Source organism: Mesoplodon mirus (assembly GCF_964341445.2).
Source record: "Mesoplodon mirus genome assembly, chromosome: 5".
Classification (NCBI taxonomy): Eukaryota; Metazoa; Chordata; class Mammalia; order Artiodactyla; family Ziphiidae; genus Mesoplodon; species Mesoplodon mirus.
Window position 1 is genome coordinate 176,045,022 of NC_138980.1, and position 17,929 is coordinate 176,062,950.

General features: G+C 48.3%; 1 protein-coding gene across 1 annotated transcript; it reads right to left on the reverse strand.

The window, feature by feature from the left end:
* Positions 1–3,885: 3,885 nt before the first annotated feature.
* CCT5 (chaperonin containing TCP1 subunit 5) lies at positions 3,886–17,864 on the reverse strand. Its single transcript, XM_082620499.1, has 11 exons — positions 17,701–17,864; positions 14,890–14,950; positions 14,244–14,408; positions 12,767–12,965; positions 10,584–10,776; positions 10,351–10,500; positions 7,572–7,691; positions 6,775–6,960; positions 5,900–6,037; positions 5,293–5,473; positions 3,886–4,245 (listed from the first exon to the last, which is right to left on the reverse strand). Exons 1-11 carry the CDS (start codon positions 17,803–17,805, stop codon positions 4,118–4,120), a joined length of 1,626 nt encoding a protein of 541 aa, XP_082476625.1. The 5' UTR covers positions 17,806–17,864; the 3' UTR covers positions 3,886–4,117.
* Between the last annotated feature and the right edge of the window lie 65 nt (positions 17,865–17,929).

Genomic DNA, 17,929 nt, shown 5'->3' on the forward strand with positions numbered 1-17,929 from the left:
CATCCAGTCCTTCTCACCTGCACCTCCCTTCTGTGACCATGAAGGGCTCCTGTGATGACACGGGGCTCACCTGCGTCACCTCCCTCTCTTAAGGTCAGCTGACTAGTCTGCAAAGTCCCTTCACAGCAGCACCCAGATCAGCGTCTGATTGGATGACTGCATAAGCGGACTGAACCCCGGTTTGAAATCCTGCCTGCCACCGGGAGCGGGGATGGAGGGGCTGTTGCCAAGGTGACCATCAGTGTGAGCACAGAAGCCGCCAAGTTCACACTATCAGCTTCGACCGCCCTTGAAATGGGTCAAGATCACACGATAAGTCTTGGTAAGTGCAGATTTTCAGCGCTATAAACTTGAGTTTATTTCAATGAGTGAATGGTGCAAACTATGCAGTGTCTCTTGGCAATGACCAGCACTATCATGAGGATTTAAGGTGCTAATGCAGTAATTCTCAAACGTTTTGACCTCAAGATCCCTGTATGCGCTTAAAAACTTATCGAGGACCCTCCCCCCTCCTCCCAAGAGCTTTTGTCAGTTACACCCGTTGGCATTTAGTGTTAGAAAATAAAACTAAAAAATTAAGGCAAATATTTATTTTAAAATAATAATGAACACACGTTAATATACACTTTTTGTAGTTTCCAAAACAGAAGAGGGGCGCTGCTTTCCACTTCTGCAAATCTCCTCGATGTCTCTCTTAGCAGAGGACAGTGGGTTCTCACATCTGCTTCTAACACATTCAATTCAGCGCAGTGTAGAGTCTGGCCACATCGATATGTTCAGTAGTTGGAAAACAGTGCATATTGTTTTAGTCTCTTCCAAAACAGAACAAGTGGTAGTCTCAATCAACTTTTCATTGTTACGTTGGTCCACCTACACAAGAATGAGACCGTAATATACTGATGATTGGAAAATACGAGCTCACTGAGCCACGCACAAATACCATCCGTCGTTGCTGGCGGGGTGGGGGGAGAAAGAGGGAGACTCCGGAGACCCTCCGGGAGCCACCGAGGACACAGTGAGCAGGTGGCTGCCGCCTACAAGCGCTCTCACCAGACAGCGGACCCGTCGGCACCTTGACCTTGGACTGCCAGCCTCCAGAACTGTGTTGTCTAAGCCACCCAGACTACGGTACTTTTGCTGTAGGAGTTCCACTGAAGTGACAGGGTCACAGTTCATTCCTGAGCAGCCGTCTGTCTCGCACACGTGTGAGTAACCGGCTGTCAGTCACATTTAAGTAAAGACGGTGTCCACGGGGAGGGGCCAGTCCAGCTGAGGTGGCCGCCATGCCTGTTACGTGAGGTGCTTCACACACTTGCTGTGTCGAGCAAGCACCGGGACGCCGTGTGTATTCAGGGGCCGAAATCTAACGACTCAGTGGCTGGCACTGCTCCGAGGCCACCCTTCAGTGACAGCGGCTTTCTAAGCAGGCGGTGGTGAGGAGTACGGCTTCTAGCACCACCACCTGATCCCTGCTCACATGACTTCTACCCGTCACTGCTCTTGCGCCATCAGTGCGACCGTCAACACGGTGAAAAAGGCACATCAGCTCTTAGTGAGGAGCTACTGTTGACCTCACGGCCCCTTGATAACCGCTGTTATCGCCTACGTAAGACGTTACGACAGCACTCGGGACCCAGCACGTTGCAGGTGCCCTGGCTGCTGCCAGGTCACTCCCCCTCTCCCTGACCTTCAACGCTCCCCAAGGAGCCACGTGTCTTTGGTGCCCTCTTTCCTGGCGCTTCAGATGACCCCCGTCTGCCCGGCTACCCCTAAGCGGCACCTGAAATGCAGAAACACTTCTCCACGCCTAGTAGTACTTCAATTATCTGTTACTTCGTTACTCCCATTCCCCGCCCCCCGCTTTAGTGGAGCTGTTTCACCACGAACAGAGAAAGCAAGGATTAAAGACATTCGGTCACATACAACCCACTAGCCTCTCAGCCCCTGCAGAAGCGTTTATATTTTTGAGTGGTTGTTTATAATTAAAGACCAGGCCACCTAACAAACATCGAATAGGGAATTCCCTGGTGGCCCAGTGCTAGGACTTGGCGCCTTCACTGCTGGGGCCCCGGTCGGGAACGAAGATCCCATAAGCTGCACGGTGCAGCCAAAAAACAAAACAAACGTTAAGGACAAACAAACAAAAACACTGACTAAAGCGGCAAGTGCAGGAATTGGGAACCAGCAGGACAGTGTTGGGCCCTACGTGGGAATCCAGCTTCAGGGTCAAGTGCCTTCACTGCTTGATACACACAGGATGAGGTGTGTGCTCTTGATACACACGGGGTCGGCTACAATACAAGGGATATAAACTCGACAAGCCATTTAGAACTGGAAGATAAAAGGTAACATGGTACCCTGAAGAGGTGCTTTTACCGGAAAAAATCAAAAGCTTGTGAAACAACATGTCTACGAGCTTGTTCATAAGCCACACAGTTTCTCTCAACTGAAACCAGCAGAAGCATGTGAGGTCCACTCCTCGGAGGCATGCTTTAGCAGCTCTTCTCATTCAACCACAAACCCCTTCTTGTAAGACTGGTCCAGAGCAAGTTGCTGTATGTTCTTTATAGGCTAGAATCCATCCTTGTAAATCAACTCACCTGAACTCCTAGGTCAAGATATTTATCTCTGTGGGTCTAAGTCTGACTTGATCCCGAACTTGATGCATTCTGACGCTGCACCCAGAAAGGAGCAGTGTAAGTGAAAACAGTGCCACTTCACAATCCGTTTCATGATGAAATATGTACCAGGCTGTATGTTCATTAGAATGAATGACATTGGCACTTACTACTACGCTTCCTAGCGAAACCACCAACGCATTAACGTAGAGAAAACACAACGACCCAATAGTTAGGACTGGTCAGCACCCAGGTCCCCAGAAGGAACCCTGGGTCGTTTCCTAGTTCTATGGAACCTGACTGGTCCAAATCCTCTCCCCCTGGTGGCACAAGAGTGAACTTTATCATCATGAGTCTCTAAGAAACATCCTTTTAGAGAACCAAACACAAGCCAGTGGGGGCAAAACAGCACAGGGGAGAGGGGAACTCTCGAGTTAGATTGTCAGGGTTTGACTAAGCTCTACCCCGTACTGGCCAGAAGAGGCTGGCAGATGATCACAACTCACCTGTAGGATGTGAATAACAAGAAACCTGTCTCCTTTACAAGGTGGTGAGAACAGGTAAAGTTCTCAGAACACACCTTGGCCTTTGGTAAGGGCTATGTTACTGTTAGCCAGTATTATTTTAATAAGCAGAATTAATTCAATACCAATCTACTCATACATGGCCATTGCAAGGTATTTCCTCCCACTTCACCTATTTTTCTACTTTTCACTCTAACCTCCACTCGTTCTGCTCCTCTGATAAGAAAACCCCAACAGGGCTCTGAATCGCCCTTCTAAGCACCTGCAGGTGGTGCAGGAGTCTGTGTCCACTCTGGCCTTCTCTGGACACATGCTGGCCTGCGCTTAGGGTGGAGCCAGGACAGGATAACGCCAAGGGGACTACGTGAAGGTACGCTGTTAACGTGGTCTCAGTGGCACAGTAATAATGCCCTAGCACACGTCAGCGTAACCTAAAAGCACGTTAAGACATCATCCCACAATCGTTTGGTGGATACTCACCTCTGATGGGTCTCTATAGTCAAAGATCCACCCATTTACACAGATGCAGCATTTAAATAAATAGGACCAAGCCCTCAATTTCTCAATGTTAAAATAAATCTTGAGAACAAACAACATTTAAAGCTGTTAAATACAGGTCCTACGGCTTATTTAAAAAAAAAAGAAAAAAAAGAAAAGAAAACAAATCAACTCAAACCCCTTCAATTAAGGCATTTGATGAATGTTGCAGTGAATGTTTCTTAACTTGAAGAGCAGAATGTAAAGGCTGTTTAAAGAGTTCTCTTTAATAACAAATACAAACACCTGTGAGATCCCAGCTCTACAATTTCATGTCTCTGAACAAGTGACACTACTGCTACCAAACAGCTACTGTTGTTCTGCGCCCACAGAGTCTAACGAAGGACACGGTAATAAACAACTGTAGATGCACAAGACACCCGTTTATTTAATCACGGTAGTGGACCTTACTTCTAAGTTTTATTCTAAATTCTCTTTTTATTCTTCAGATTCTCCAGGCTTACGGATGTCGTCAATCTTCAAAATCATTCTAACCATTTGTGTTGCAAGAGAGATCTGTTGCTTTTTGCCAATCAAGGTTTCTATGACGTGTTGTTGCTTCATATCTGAAAAACACAGATAAATTACTGTAAAACAGCATATGTATTTATTACTAATACCTTGCTCCAATTTATGGAATTAGAGTAAAACTTAAGAAACACAAATTTGGAAGCCACTAGTCCCGGTTATATTTTCCGCAGAATATACTTCCACTGCTTCCCAGGACATTCTGGAACGTGAGCCTGGTTTCCAGAGAGCTGTGGGGACGGGGCCTCCTCAACCACAGGCTGAGTTTCTCAGTGACCCGCCGAAGGGGGAATCGCTCAGTGACACCTCATCCCACAGCGCACCCAATGCCGTCACTTACTGATAGTAAGCCCGATGTGACTGTGCCTGAAATGTAAAGTGACTCCAACAAAGACCTGGGCATTCAAGTTAAAGGAACTGAAATATGTGTCTGACAAGGAGTTGCTGCTGCTACTCAAGTCCTTGGGCTGTTAACCTAAAACCCAGAATATACCTACAGTTCTAAGTAAAAACAGAACAAAACAAAACAAATACCAACTGCTGGAGACTCTGTGGTCAGGACTGACTGCAGAACCCCAGAAATGGCCCCATCAGTACAGGAATCACTGGGAATCACCAGGACCACCGCTCCAACACGCTAAAGCTGCGCTACCTTTTCAGCAGATGAACTATGCGATTGCTACAGAAGTTATAGTACATCCCATTTATAAAACACCCTGGAATTTATGGGACACGACCACACAATCAGCTGTAAACCGGAAGTCAATTTCAGAGCTGTCTTATAGGTCATACAGAACCCACGCCGACAGACATTTGTGTAAAGAAGGTAAGATGGAAATTGTTTTCTAAAATGGAAGTCACCTTTGGAATAAATACCGCACTGCAGCTTTTTGTTATTAAAATTAGTTGTAGGTTGCTAAGACCAGCAGTCTAACAATTCCCAAGGTAATTAAATCAAATGTTCTAAAATTCAGGACCTAAATACCTGAAGCGTGTTTAAGTATTTAAAAAGACAGGATAACACGCAGCACGTAATGCTTCAAGTTAAGTCGAACCGCAGCCCCAGAGCGGTGACAGCGCCTCACCGTTTGTTCCCCTGTGCATACAGTCAATCCCGAGGGCAGGGTTCATCTCCTTCACTTGTTTGGCTCGGACTTCGGTCATAGTCTGGATGGGATTCATGCCGCTGTTTTCGGCAAGGGCCATGGGGATGACCTCCAGAGCGTCGGCGAAGGCTCTCATGGCGTACTGCTCCAAGGTGGGGCACTGGAAGGGCACATGGTTACGGTCAGCGTACTTGGCCAATGCCCCCCACCCCCAGCAGCTATTTGGAAACATAATTAAATCGCATACTTTGAAAAGCTAACTCATAAAGAATTCTAAGGACAGGCCGTCCTATGAAAATGTCACTACAGGATAAGGATGGAGAAGGTACATGTGTGAGAAGTCGGAACAGGTCAGCCCTTCCTGCTGTGCCTGCAGGTACGACGTCTGATTAATTCTGAACTTCAAGTAACGTTAAGAGTGCAGAGATTTGCTGTTGAGGCTGAAAGGTCTGAAAAAGGCTGAGACACGCTGGTTTGTGGTAACCCACACTCGAGTACACGGGCACGAGAATCGATGCAGATCGGACGCCTGGGGTCTAGCATTCCCGCTGCACACGCTGCACAATCTGTGACGGGTCTCACTCACCTTGTCGGCCTCCTGGCTGACGGCCAGAGCACAGGCTATTTCGGCAGCGCCTCCGCCGTACACCACACGGTTGTCACGGATGAGGTTCCGGATGACACACAGAGCGTCGTGAAGGGATCGTTTGGCTTCCTCGATGATCTGGGGAAAACAATTTTGCCTAAGTTAACGTGATCACAATCTAATCACTTTAGAGCCGAATACCGTGCACCTGGGGTTTAATCTAAGTGCTTGCTGGGTACTGAAAACATTCCTACCTCGCCCCCAGTAATATCCTTGGTTAAAAAGACTGGTGCCAGAAGGTTCTTTGCCAGATGGTTTCTATCTATTCTACTTTTCCTCCCTATAACGTAGTTAAAAAACCCCAAAATACAGGGCACCCAGGGACTCCTTCCAGGACCTATGCCCAAGTGAAGGGGGTCAAACAAAAACGACAAAGAAACACCCTCACACTGAGTCTTACTCATCTTGATGCACTAAAACCCACTCCTGGTGAATGGAGGGAGTGCCAGTGGTTACCCTCAGGTTCCCCATTTACACCTACGAGACGGAGGAAAGGCAAGTGTGCCTCGTAGACCCAACAGTGGAACACGGTCTTTAGTATCTTAAGCTGTGACATGTCCTTTTTTTCCCCGGCTGCACCGCACGGCTTGCAGGATCTTAGTTCCCTGGCCAGGGACCGAACCCAGGCCCTGGCAGCGAACGCGCTGAGTCCTAACCACTGGACCACCAGGGAATTCCGGCCGTGTCCTTGCTTCTCTAAGAAACATGCTGTCATCATTCTGAAGGTAACCGTGTCTCAGTTAAATACATTATGGGAAAAGCCAAATCACGTTCCAAATTCTGAAAAAATGTAGGACAAACAACTGCGTTCTCACCATCTTATTTCCTCCTCTGATGAAAATGGTGACGGCTCTGGAGTTCTTGCACTGCTCGATGACCAGCATCTTGTCTTTAGTGGTCCCGAATGAAATCTCCTTCACAAGACCCGCAAAGCCCAGCTTCTCGGCCGTGAGCTCTGAGAACCTCGGGACGATGCGGCCGCCCGTGGCGATGGCGATCAGCTGACCGGCGGGCCGGGGGGAAGGAAGACCAGGCTGGTGAGCGGGGACTCTCTAAATCGGACCACGGAGGAGCCACACTTGACCCACGAGCGCCACGTTTAGTAGAACCTCTGCCCCAGCCTGGCCCAGGTTTCAAAGTCCGCCCCGAAAGCCCAGCTCACTGAGCAAGGTTCTGAAGACCTGGGCGTCCTGGTCAGGCTGCAAGGCGGCCCGGCGCCATGACCCCGTGTGCAGCCCTCAGCTCCCCACCCGTCCCTGCCACGAGGAGCCACGAGGCCACGTGTGCCGGGCTACGGACCACGTGTGCAATGGCTCTCAGTACTGATGGGGCTGACAGCGAAGTGGGCAGCCCGTGCCCCTGCCTCAGAGCGCCTACAAGACAGCCGGGGGAGAGGGGAAAGCGTTCCCAAGTGCCGTGAAACATCAGAAACACACATAAAAATGGTGACAGAGACTCCAGCGTCCTCCTCTCCCCCAGTGCACCCTCCTCTTACCTGTGGAGCCCTGGCACAGAGTGCTGACTGCCCGCACGCGAGGTCACTGCAGCCTCACGGGCAGAAACGCACCGTAAGCTCAACCCGTGTTCAGTCTCTTCTCAGGGAGCCTCCTACCTCGATTTCAGGGCCTCCGACCCAACGAACCGCAGGCAGGTTATTCTGAAGAAGTAAGTGATTTGCTTCGTCGTCAAAGCCCCACTGGCAAATGGCTAGGTTAGCGCCAGTTTCTTTAATCTGAGGAAAGAAATGCCGCAGTCATGTCAATAAAAAGTAAGTACTCCTTGAGCTCTTCTGTTTGAAAAACGGTGAGAAACATAGCTAGGTGTGTGCATTAAAATAATGCACAGAAAAGAGAAGAAAAGAAATATCCAAATGTCTACCTTCTGTCAGCTCTAAACTCTAAATATTGAACACATATCAACGGGAATCACCTCATTTTTTTTTTTTTTTTTTGCTGTACGCGGGCCTCTCACTGCTGTGGCCTCTCCCGTTGCGGAGCACAGGCTCCGGACACACAGGCTCCGCGGCCATGGCTCGCGGGCCCAGCCGCTCCGCGGCATGTGGGATCTTCCGGGATCGGGGCACGAACCCGTGTCCCCTGCATCGGCAGGCGGACTCTCAACCACTGCGCCACCAGGGAAGCCCTCATTTTTAAACAAAGCTTTAAACGTTAGCAATTCACGTGAATGCCACTGTTACAAGTGAAGCAACACGAGGCACGTCAACAAGGCCAAAACCCTGCCCCCCGGAAACCAAGGTCCACAGCTCTGTGTTGCCACGGACACCTATGAAGCAGTTTATTCGTGTGTATGTTTAACAAAAATTGAATCTTGCGATACAATTTTCTGTAGCTTGCTTTTCGCACTTGAGTGGGCTATCCTCCGTGGAACAAGATACAGGCTAATTTACAGGCCGACAGAGGTGACCCTGATTCTAGTACGACCTTCCCCCGCCCCCAATCCCACAAACAGCTAAGTGGCTCGTCCCGGGACGGCGGCAGTGATCGGTACTGTCAATCCCTCCCCGGGCGGTAAGGACCATGCCGTGTCCCACAGCTGCCATTTCACTCCTGTCTCCACCCACCCACCTGGCTCTCCCCCTCCTCCCCCCCTTCCCTGACCCTCTGGAACCTTCCATAGCCCTCTGGAATTCAGCCCATCGCCAAGCTCCTTCTTGGCAATGTTTCCTTTCCATTCTTGCTGTGAACGGACGCTGGTTGTCCCCTGAAAAACCAACATGCCCATGCCTCCTCCTCAAATGGCTATTTTCCCTCCCACATGCTCCAAGCAGGAGGGGCCCTTGCCTCTCCCGACCACCCACAACGTCCCTCTTTGGGTCATACTCTCATTCCTGACAGTGTTGGCATCCAGCCCCATCACCACTCCTGTTAGCGTTCCTGGCAACCTGCACACCTATCAACACGGTCCACCTGACCCCCTTGGCATCTTGGTTCCTGTCCTCTTTTCCTGCAGGGCACCTCGGCCAGCACTTCCATGGCTACCCTAGATAGAGCCCAGATAACAAGCTTTCATTTACAGCCCTCTGCCAGCACAGCCAACCCCTCAGCCTGCTATTCCCAGCCTCAGGGCCTTTGCACGTGCTGCCCACCCCGACCTTGCCGCAGCCTGGAGTGCTCCTCACCCAGACATGCTGCTCTCACTTCTCTGAGGTCTCTGCCCACATGCCATGCCCTTAGAGGCCCTCTGACCAGTGTCTGTAACAGTCCCCCGACCCGCTTTCCCCTTATTCTGCACCCCAAGAACAAGCGCTCTGCTTTGTTTACTGCCATATATCCAGTGCCCACAACAGTGTCTGGTATATACTAAGCAGAGAGACATACCATGAAAGCATAAATGAACTCAACTATTCCCCCTCCCCTCAAAAACACTGGAACAGCTTCTAGTTTGTTTGCTGTGATAATGTTTTAATAGAGACCCATGTTCATGCATCCCTGAGTGCTGGTGTTTTAAACTCCCAAGGACAGAGTCCCCAAAAGAGGAACCGTTTCTTCGGAGAGCAGGCACGTGTAGAACGCTAATAGCCAGCGAGAAAGTTAAGTATTTATAAAATAATCCTCTTGACTTGTTTGAGCAGTGAACTGGGATGACTGACTGCACTCTGGTTTGATTGCGGTTACTCAGCAACTCTTTTGTCTAAAAGTTATACTTGAAGTCTCAAACATGTGGTAAGCCACACTACAACTGTTCAAACCTGGCACACACTGGCTCAGATGTGCCCAGGAGAACAAGCACGTAAAATCGAAGGTGCTGCTCCACATACCCAGGCCGAGTCCTTCATGCGCCCCAGACACGTTACCTTTTTAAGACTTGCCCCCTTATGCCGTTCTGTGCCATTTGATTTGTTTCTCACTGTGAATGTTTATCCATTTGATAATGTAAAAGTAAAGGAGGGGCTTCCCTGGTGGTGCAGTGGTTAAGAATCCCCCTGCCAATGCAGGGGGCATGGGTTCGAACCCTGGTCTGGGAAGATCCTACATGCCGCGGAGCCACTAAGCCCGTGCGCCACAACTACTGAGCCTGCGCTCTAGAGCCCACGAGCCACAACTACTGAAGCCCGCGAGCCACAACTACTGAAGCCCAGAGCCCGTATTCCACAACGAGAAGCCCCCGCTCGCTGCAACTAGAGAAAAGCCCGCGCACAGCAACGAAGACCCAACGCAGCGAACAATAAATAAGTTTATATATACAAAAAATAAGATTTAAAGAAAAAATAAAGGAAAGAAGCCTGTACCTTTAATACCTTATTTGTAGCCACATAAAGTATCAAGATTAACACAGACACAGATCAGCACCACATGTATTCACCACCTGGAGCTAACTAACTGCATCCTTTCAAAGTTTTAAATTTCACCAAGAGCCACGGTAAGACTTACCTGCCGAATCATCTCCTCAAACTTCTCCTTTTCATATTTCTGAAGGGCTTTAAAATCTTCTACAGACGTCACATCCAGCTTATGCTTCGTCTTTGGTTTCGGCGGTTCAAATGGACATGTTAGGATGGCAATCTTAGCATCTTCCACTTGCTACGGTGAGAGACAGAAACGTCATGAACCAACCAGTGGGCTAAGGAGGGAAAAGCCTGATGCTGCAGAAGGCGCTGACTCACTTTGGGCATCTGCGGGTGACTGAAATCCTTGTCCACGATCACGCCCTTGATCAGCTTGGTGTCCTCCAGCCTCCCACCCACTTTGCCTTCTACTTTGATGAGCTCGAAGTCAACGTCTCTGCGCTGCATGTCGGCCACAGTGAGGACGGCGTTCACGGCAATCTCGGCCATTTGTCGGTGACAGCTGTTAACCCTGAAACACATGAAACAAACCTTTCACGTTCACTGAACAGTGACTGCAACCAGAGCACAACACGTGATGTGGTAACTCATACGACACAACATACTGCAACCCACAGACACTGTACAGAAAGAATGCCACCACAACCCTCACTTTCAACCATCTGGAGCAGGGATTCTTTTTTTTTTTTTTTTTTTTTTTGCTGTACGCGGGCCTCTCACTGCTGTGGCCTCTCCCGTTGCGGAGCACAGGCTCCGGACACACAGGCTCCGCGGCCATGGCTTGCGGGCCCAGCCGCTCCGCGGCATGTGGGATCTTCCGGGATCGGGGCACGAACCCGTGTCCCCTGCATCGGCAGGCGGACTCTCAACCACTGCGCCACCAGGGAAGCCCTGGAGCAGGGATTCTTAACCTGGGATGCAGGGGCCCCAAAGGGAATCATAACCTGGGATGGGAAAAAAAATTCCATCTGTATTTTCGCTAACAATAACTGAAATTTACTATATCCTTCCATTATGAATATACGTAAGAGACCACTGAAGTACGGCAAGAACCAAAAATTTACCGAGACTGCCACTTTTTAATACTATTAACATTCTGAAGCCCAAAACAGAATGGGAAAGCGATGAAACCACCGAGGAGAAGCCAATCGCATCCACAGGAGGTGCAGCACTTAATGAGAAAGGCCTGACCATATCAGTTACACAGGGCGGACGTTATCTTTTTTGAAAGTTTTGAAACATCGGAAAAGACTGCTCAGTGATTTTAATTTGATTCTGGAGAAACCACAAGGGAACTCTAGTACTTGAAATACAGTGCCAGAAATCTTAGGTCACCTAGAACAGAGAACCATGAAACTAAAAATACCGTGTGACCTAAGTAACTGATATACAACGTTTCGCTTTATGTTGAGGATATCTGGCCCTCGTTAATCCATTTGGACATTTTCTGTAGTAAAGACCTACACATACCGGGGTTTTATAGACTTGCAAATAAAGCAGGGTCAACTTAGAAAACAATAATAACACACGATTTGTGCACTTCAAGAAAGGGTAATGCCTGCTTTCCAGGAGAAAAACAGAGCTGTACTTGTGACAGAGGCCACCTTGGGTAGGCACCCTTGCCTCGGAGCTGTCTCAACTCAGACCTGCAACAAGGGGACAGCTGGCATCAATGAAGACTTATTTGCTTTAACACCGTGCTGCAGTGGACGCCTTTCCCCCGAGGCACAAGGCAGCAGACGTTTTGGTAGCACTTCCCCTGACCTCTAGGTTGAGACCATGTCTTCCTTCTTGGCACAAACTAAAACATTTCTCAAATTGATATGGATATGAAAAACAACGTAATAAGGCACCTTACACTGGATTTTTATGCTACATTTTTACAAGAGCCCACGAGCCTCTACCGTTGTTCAAAGTAAGTGTGTCCTGGGGCTGACGCTACTTTGAGTCTCTGGGGCAACGACTGTGTCTCGCGTCCCCAAGACTTGGCAGCAGGCCTGGCACACAGTCGGTACCGTGTAAATGTTACAAACGTAAGTCACTTTCCGCTTAAGTCAAACTTCAAGACTGCCCCTTCATACTAAATCAAAACTCTGGATCATTAACTTGCTTGTTGAATGAATAAAAGCAGAACCTCCCCACTAAAAGGCTTCCTAGCAAAAAATGGTAAAAAGAATTGCTATGAAAAATTAATACATCCCACTAGTAGGACCTTCTGCTAGCCCACCCTATCCTGCCAAATTAAAGAACTCTATAGTTTCCAAATACTGTCAAGAGGCCTTAATAACCAAACCTGGATATTCAGCTTCCAACTAAAACACAAAATACCCGTCTACATTTGCAGTAAAGACAGAGTAAACCAAAATAACAACACAAACCGAAAGCAGCTCATTAAATCAACAGGAAACCATCAATGACAATTCTCAGTTGCCTTTCTGAACAAGCACACAAACTCTGCCCACTCTGTGAACGCGCCCGGCAACGCTGTACTGTACACGCACACTTTGGAGCCCAGCGTGGTCTTCGCGGTCTGGATCAGGGGCTCGGTGTCCTTCATGTCGACGAGGACGCTATCGCTGATCCTGTCCAGGTACTCGATAGCGATGCGGGCGGCCTGCTCGTAGCCATCAGCGATCCTGATGGGGTGGATGCCGCGGTCCAGCAGCTGCTCAGCCTCTTCCAACAGGGCACCAGCTAGGACTGCGGATGAGACAGCACATACCTGGCTCAGGAAATCGCTGAAACTCAAAACAAATCAGATGCTGCTGCTGGAAATAGGAAGGCTCCGGAATGAAGCTGGAAGCGTCTTAGAGGCTGAGGCCATCTAATCGAATTCTGCTTCGGTCCTAACAAAGTCCTAACAGGTATCTCTTACAGATGAATGTTCAATTCTTGGTGATATACAGAATGTAAAGAACATAAATCGCAAACATTTTTATAAAGGGAAAAAAACTTCTTATGTGTCCTGGACCAGGGACTTCTGTTCAGGGACATTTATGTTGGCGATACAAGGATTATAAAATTTGTTTATTATCCCCCCCACCCTTGCCTTCCTCTCTCATTTCAGCATCACAAAGATGAAGAGTTGTTTTTTTTTTTTATGGCTCACAGGCCCAGCCGCTCCACGGCATGCGGGTTCTTCCCGGACCGGGGCACGAACCTGTGTCCCCTGCATTGGCAGGTGGACTCTCTACCACTGCGCCACCAGGGAAGCCCTGAAGAGTTGTTTTAATGCTGCTGTATTCCAAGCACATCCAGAACAGTGCTTGGTACCCAATGAACATTTGAAATATTTGCTGAATAAATTCATTCAAATTTCAAATACAGAAAAAGTAACATTAAAGACATTCATCTTATCAATCCTTCCAAACTTTTAAAAAATTCAAACCTTCAGAAAAAATTTCAAGACAGTAAAATGAACACTAGTTTACTCATTAATAACATTTTGTCGCATTTGTTTTTTCTACAGATGTGTGCCTTTTCAACTATGTGAAAATTAGTTGCAGAAGTCAGACATGTAACCCCTAAATACTTCAACACAGCTCCTAAGGAAAAGGTCATTCTCCTGCATCACTGTAACACAACTGTCATACTCAGGAACCTTAACATCGATAAGATACGACTCTAATACATGACTTCACAAATGACCCAGTATGTCCCAAACATTCTTCACAGCCAGGAAAAACAAACACACCAGGCATCCAACCAAGGTTTACACATTACAGCTGGCTGTCGTGTCTCCTTCGCTCCTTGAACCTAGAATAATTGCCGAACTCTACCCCCCACCCCCTTCTTGTTCTTTTATGACAGTGACAGTTTTGAAGAGTCTGGGCCACTTGTCTTGTATCGTGTCCATTTGGATTTGTCCGACTGTCTCCTCATGATTTAATTCAGAATAAACATTCTCAGCAGGCGTGTTAGGCCCGTAATATTAAATGACACCTCTTAAATGAGAAAGGATATTTTGCCTTTTCTTACCAACCACTCCTGTGGTTCCGTCTCCAATTTCATCATCCTGTGATTTGGACAGTTCGACCATCAGCTTGGCGATCTGATGATCGACATCCATCATGCTTAAGATGGTGGCCCCGTCATTAGTTACGGTCACGTCGCCATCCTTATCCACCATCATCTTATCGAGCCCTAAAAGACACCAATGTTGAAAATGGCTTTGACCTCTTGACCCAGTTCCTATCTAGGAATTTATGATAAATAAATAATTCAACATACATAAAGGAATATCTCCATGAAGACCTTTCTAGATTGTCTAATCTAAAGCAAAACATTGGAAACAATTAAAAATGGCTAAAACCAGAGAAATGGCAAAAAAAATTATGCAGCATCACAAAATGTAAGTCATCACAAAATATAATGTCACAAAAGACAACAGCTATGATTTAGAAAATGCTAATGGTAATTATGTTAAGTGGATAAAACATCTAATGTAAAATTGTATGTGCATTATGACTGTAACCGTGTTTACGGTCTGGAATACACCAAAAACGTTTGGCCATATTAGGGGGGAGGATGCCTCCCTTCGTTTCCTAACTTTCGGCAAAGATACCGTATTAACTATTTATCATTTATGACTTTTGTTAAAAAACAGAGAATGTTAGTCTCTTACCATTTGGTCCAAGTGATGTTTTCATTGTATTTGCTACAGCCTTTGCTGCCATTATATGAGACTAAATGAAACAGAAAAAGCCAATATTCAAGTTACATATAATTTTAAGAGTTAAGAACACAGAGCTGATGGTTATAAAAATCACTTATGACATATTTTCCATTCTCTAGAAGTAGCAGCAGACAGGTCCATATCTAACGGTGACCACTTCCCAACTGCTAGTGTCAGAAGGCAATTCTTATGTAAAAGAACAGAACTAAGTAAAAGAACAGAACTAAGTGCTCTGTGTTCTCTCTTTAATCCTCAACGCGTCTACGAGGCAGGTTCTACGGGCCCATTTTACAGCCCAGAGCATAGACAGTCTGACCTGACAGGCCTTGCAAGACCACTGAGCAATGCTAACGTCATGTGATGAGTCTGGCCGTCAACACACAGCACCTTGAACTGTCGCACTACGGTTTACTGCACTCTCCTCTCTCAGGTGGTCCAGCCAGTACACAACCCACAAGGCGGTCAGTGCTGAAAAGAACAGCAGCCTGAATGCATCCTTTCCTCCTTCCACACGATTACACTCATCTGTCTGGTTCCCCGTCTTCCTATTCCTGCCGTCACCAACCTAACCCTGATCCATCGCACCTTACAGACTTCCTGGTCTCCTACCTCACCGATCCTTCGGATTCATCCTCCATCCAGCTAAACCATCCATTTCTCTCAAACATGTTACTCCCCAGTCCCCAGCCCTTAAATGACTCCCCAGCACCTCAACTCTCACGTCCAAAAGCTCCAGCTGCTCTTCAAAGCCCTCCACAGTCTGAGACCCCGCCCCCTTCCAGTGAGGACAGCCTGTGCCTGCGCCCCAACAGGCCCTCTGGTCGCCGAAGCACCGATGCACAGAAAACCCTCCGCCCGTCAAAATCCTGAACAAGTCTCCAAGCAGTTCAAACGCACACGTGCCGTGAAGCCTACCCCTGTCACTCCAACTAACAGGTAACAAAACACACAAAGTTCACCAGGTTTGTGAAAATACTGGTAATCCCCAAAATACACCTTGACTGACAGGTGTGCACAATGGAATTTTTATAGGATAATAACCACAGGGACGTGGCATATATATTCTTAACCAGGGGTGGTACTGCCCCCCAGGAGATATGTGGCAATGCCCGAGACACCTCTGGGTGCCACAATCAGGGAGGGGACCACAGTGAGTAGAGGCCAGGGATGCTGCTAAACATCCTGAACAGGACAGACCCCACAACGGAGAAGGATTCAGCCCCAAATACCAACAGCGCCGAGGCTGAGAAGTGGGCTTTAGACCACTGGCTGCGGAGTCAGACAGAGGTGGGCCTGAACCGTGGTCCTGTTCTTTACTAGCTCTGGGACCTCAAGCAATCCCTTAACTGCTCTGGGGTCAAGTTTCCTCTTCCATAAAATAGTACCTGCCTCAGAATGCGAGAACTATGAGACGTGGCAGATGCAAAATAACCTGGACCTTCTGTTATACTGGTATTTTGGGTGCAGGTACTGGCTGTTACTTTCTCTGAAGTGAAAAATGGAATTGAATACGTAACACAAGTGGTGTGAGGATCTACCATGTACCAAAGACTGGGCGGCCACTCCTTACGTTACCCCGTTTAACTCTGGTCCTCAGCTCGACGGGGGTGTATTGCCCCCACTGGGTTGTGTAACTTGTCGTAAGTCAAACAAACAGCCCGGAGTAGAACTGTACTGCTTCTTAATTTAAGTAAAACCCCAAGAAACTAAGCAAACAAGGACACCTCAGACCTGGTGACACGGTCCATACACAGCAACGTCATGGATTCCATCCCAAATGCTACCTCCCCAAGTTTAGTTCTACTTCAATTGTGATTCTGCTCAAATCCCCTTCAATGGCTCCCCTCCCATCCCTCAGGATAACACCTCGATTGCGGGGCATCCAAGAACTTCCACTTTTCGGAGCCACTGTAACTTAAAGTAGACTGTGCTGTTAAAACCGAAGTGCTGTCTTCTACAACATGTCATGCGTTCTCCTGCCCCGGTCCTTGCGTTCGCTGTTTCCTCTTCCTGGAAGCTAGCTCTCTCCCGTTCAAAACAGAACTCCATCCCTGATCAAAAGCCAATCAATCCTCTCTCCAACGCCTGAAGGACACCCTCCAACTTTTACCTGCCACCCCTCCCAAAACTGGTGATTCTGGTCGCACACAAGTTATGGTTACTGGTGACAACTTTTCACTCCTGCAGTATTATGGTTATTGGTGACAACTTTTCATTCCTGCAGGTCCTTTTTAAATTTTTACGACCCCACGTCCAGAAATACGCCATGCATAAAGGGACTCAAAAATGAAATACGCTGTAAATGACTAAGCCTTTAGGAAGCGACAAAGAAAATGAACCTCATTTCCTTTGGGGCTGTTGTAGGGACACCGCCTGAAGGCTAACAATTAGAGTCCTAACCGGCCAGGTGACCTGAGAATACCTCCGCTGCATCTTACTGCTGAAAACGCTGCTCGGAAGGACTGACTGCAGGCTGGAGAAACCAGCGGGGCCGCGCCTTCAACACCAGTGAATTCAAGCCGCCCCACCCAATTCTGAAGGGCGCCTGCGGGCCACTTTAACCCCCAAATGGGACTAAGGGCTTATACGTCGGCCTTTCCCGGGCCCGAGGCGTGGGCTGCAGGACTGGAGACCAGAGGGGCTCCCTCGAACCTTCCCCGGGAGCACGTGGCAGAACCACTGTGAAGTGGCGCAGGCGCAGAGCCACTGGCTTCGGCCGCGTCCTCTCATCCCACCGCCAGTGCGTCCCCTTCCCGTTACCTTGAGGGCCTCAAGTCCCATAAGACGAGACTTGCGGTCCTGATCCTTGATGATGAGGAAAGGGCGGCCATATTCATCGAAGGCGAGGGTCCCAAAGGACGCCATGATACAGCCACAGCAGTTACTGTCCCGCAACCGGCGGAAACTACCGCGGAAACAAGAAGACACTCTGCTCTCGCGAGCGGGCGCAAAAGCTCGCGCATGCGCAGTACGGGCCTCCTGAGACTTA

Coding starts and splice junctions, on each gene's coding strand:
- CCT5 (XM_082620499.1), bottom strand. CDS start 17,805: ATGGCGTCCTTTGGGACCCTCGCCTTCGATGAATATGGCCGCCCTTTC. Junction 12,966..14,243: donor CGGAACCACAGGAGTGGTTG/GTAAGAAAAGGC, acceptor TCTCATCCGCAG/TCCTAGCTGGTGCCCTGTTG. Junction 4,246..5,292: donor TATGCACAGGGGAACAAACG/GTGAGGCGCTGT, acceptor TGTGTTTTTCAG/ATATGAAGCAACAACACGTC.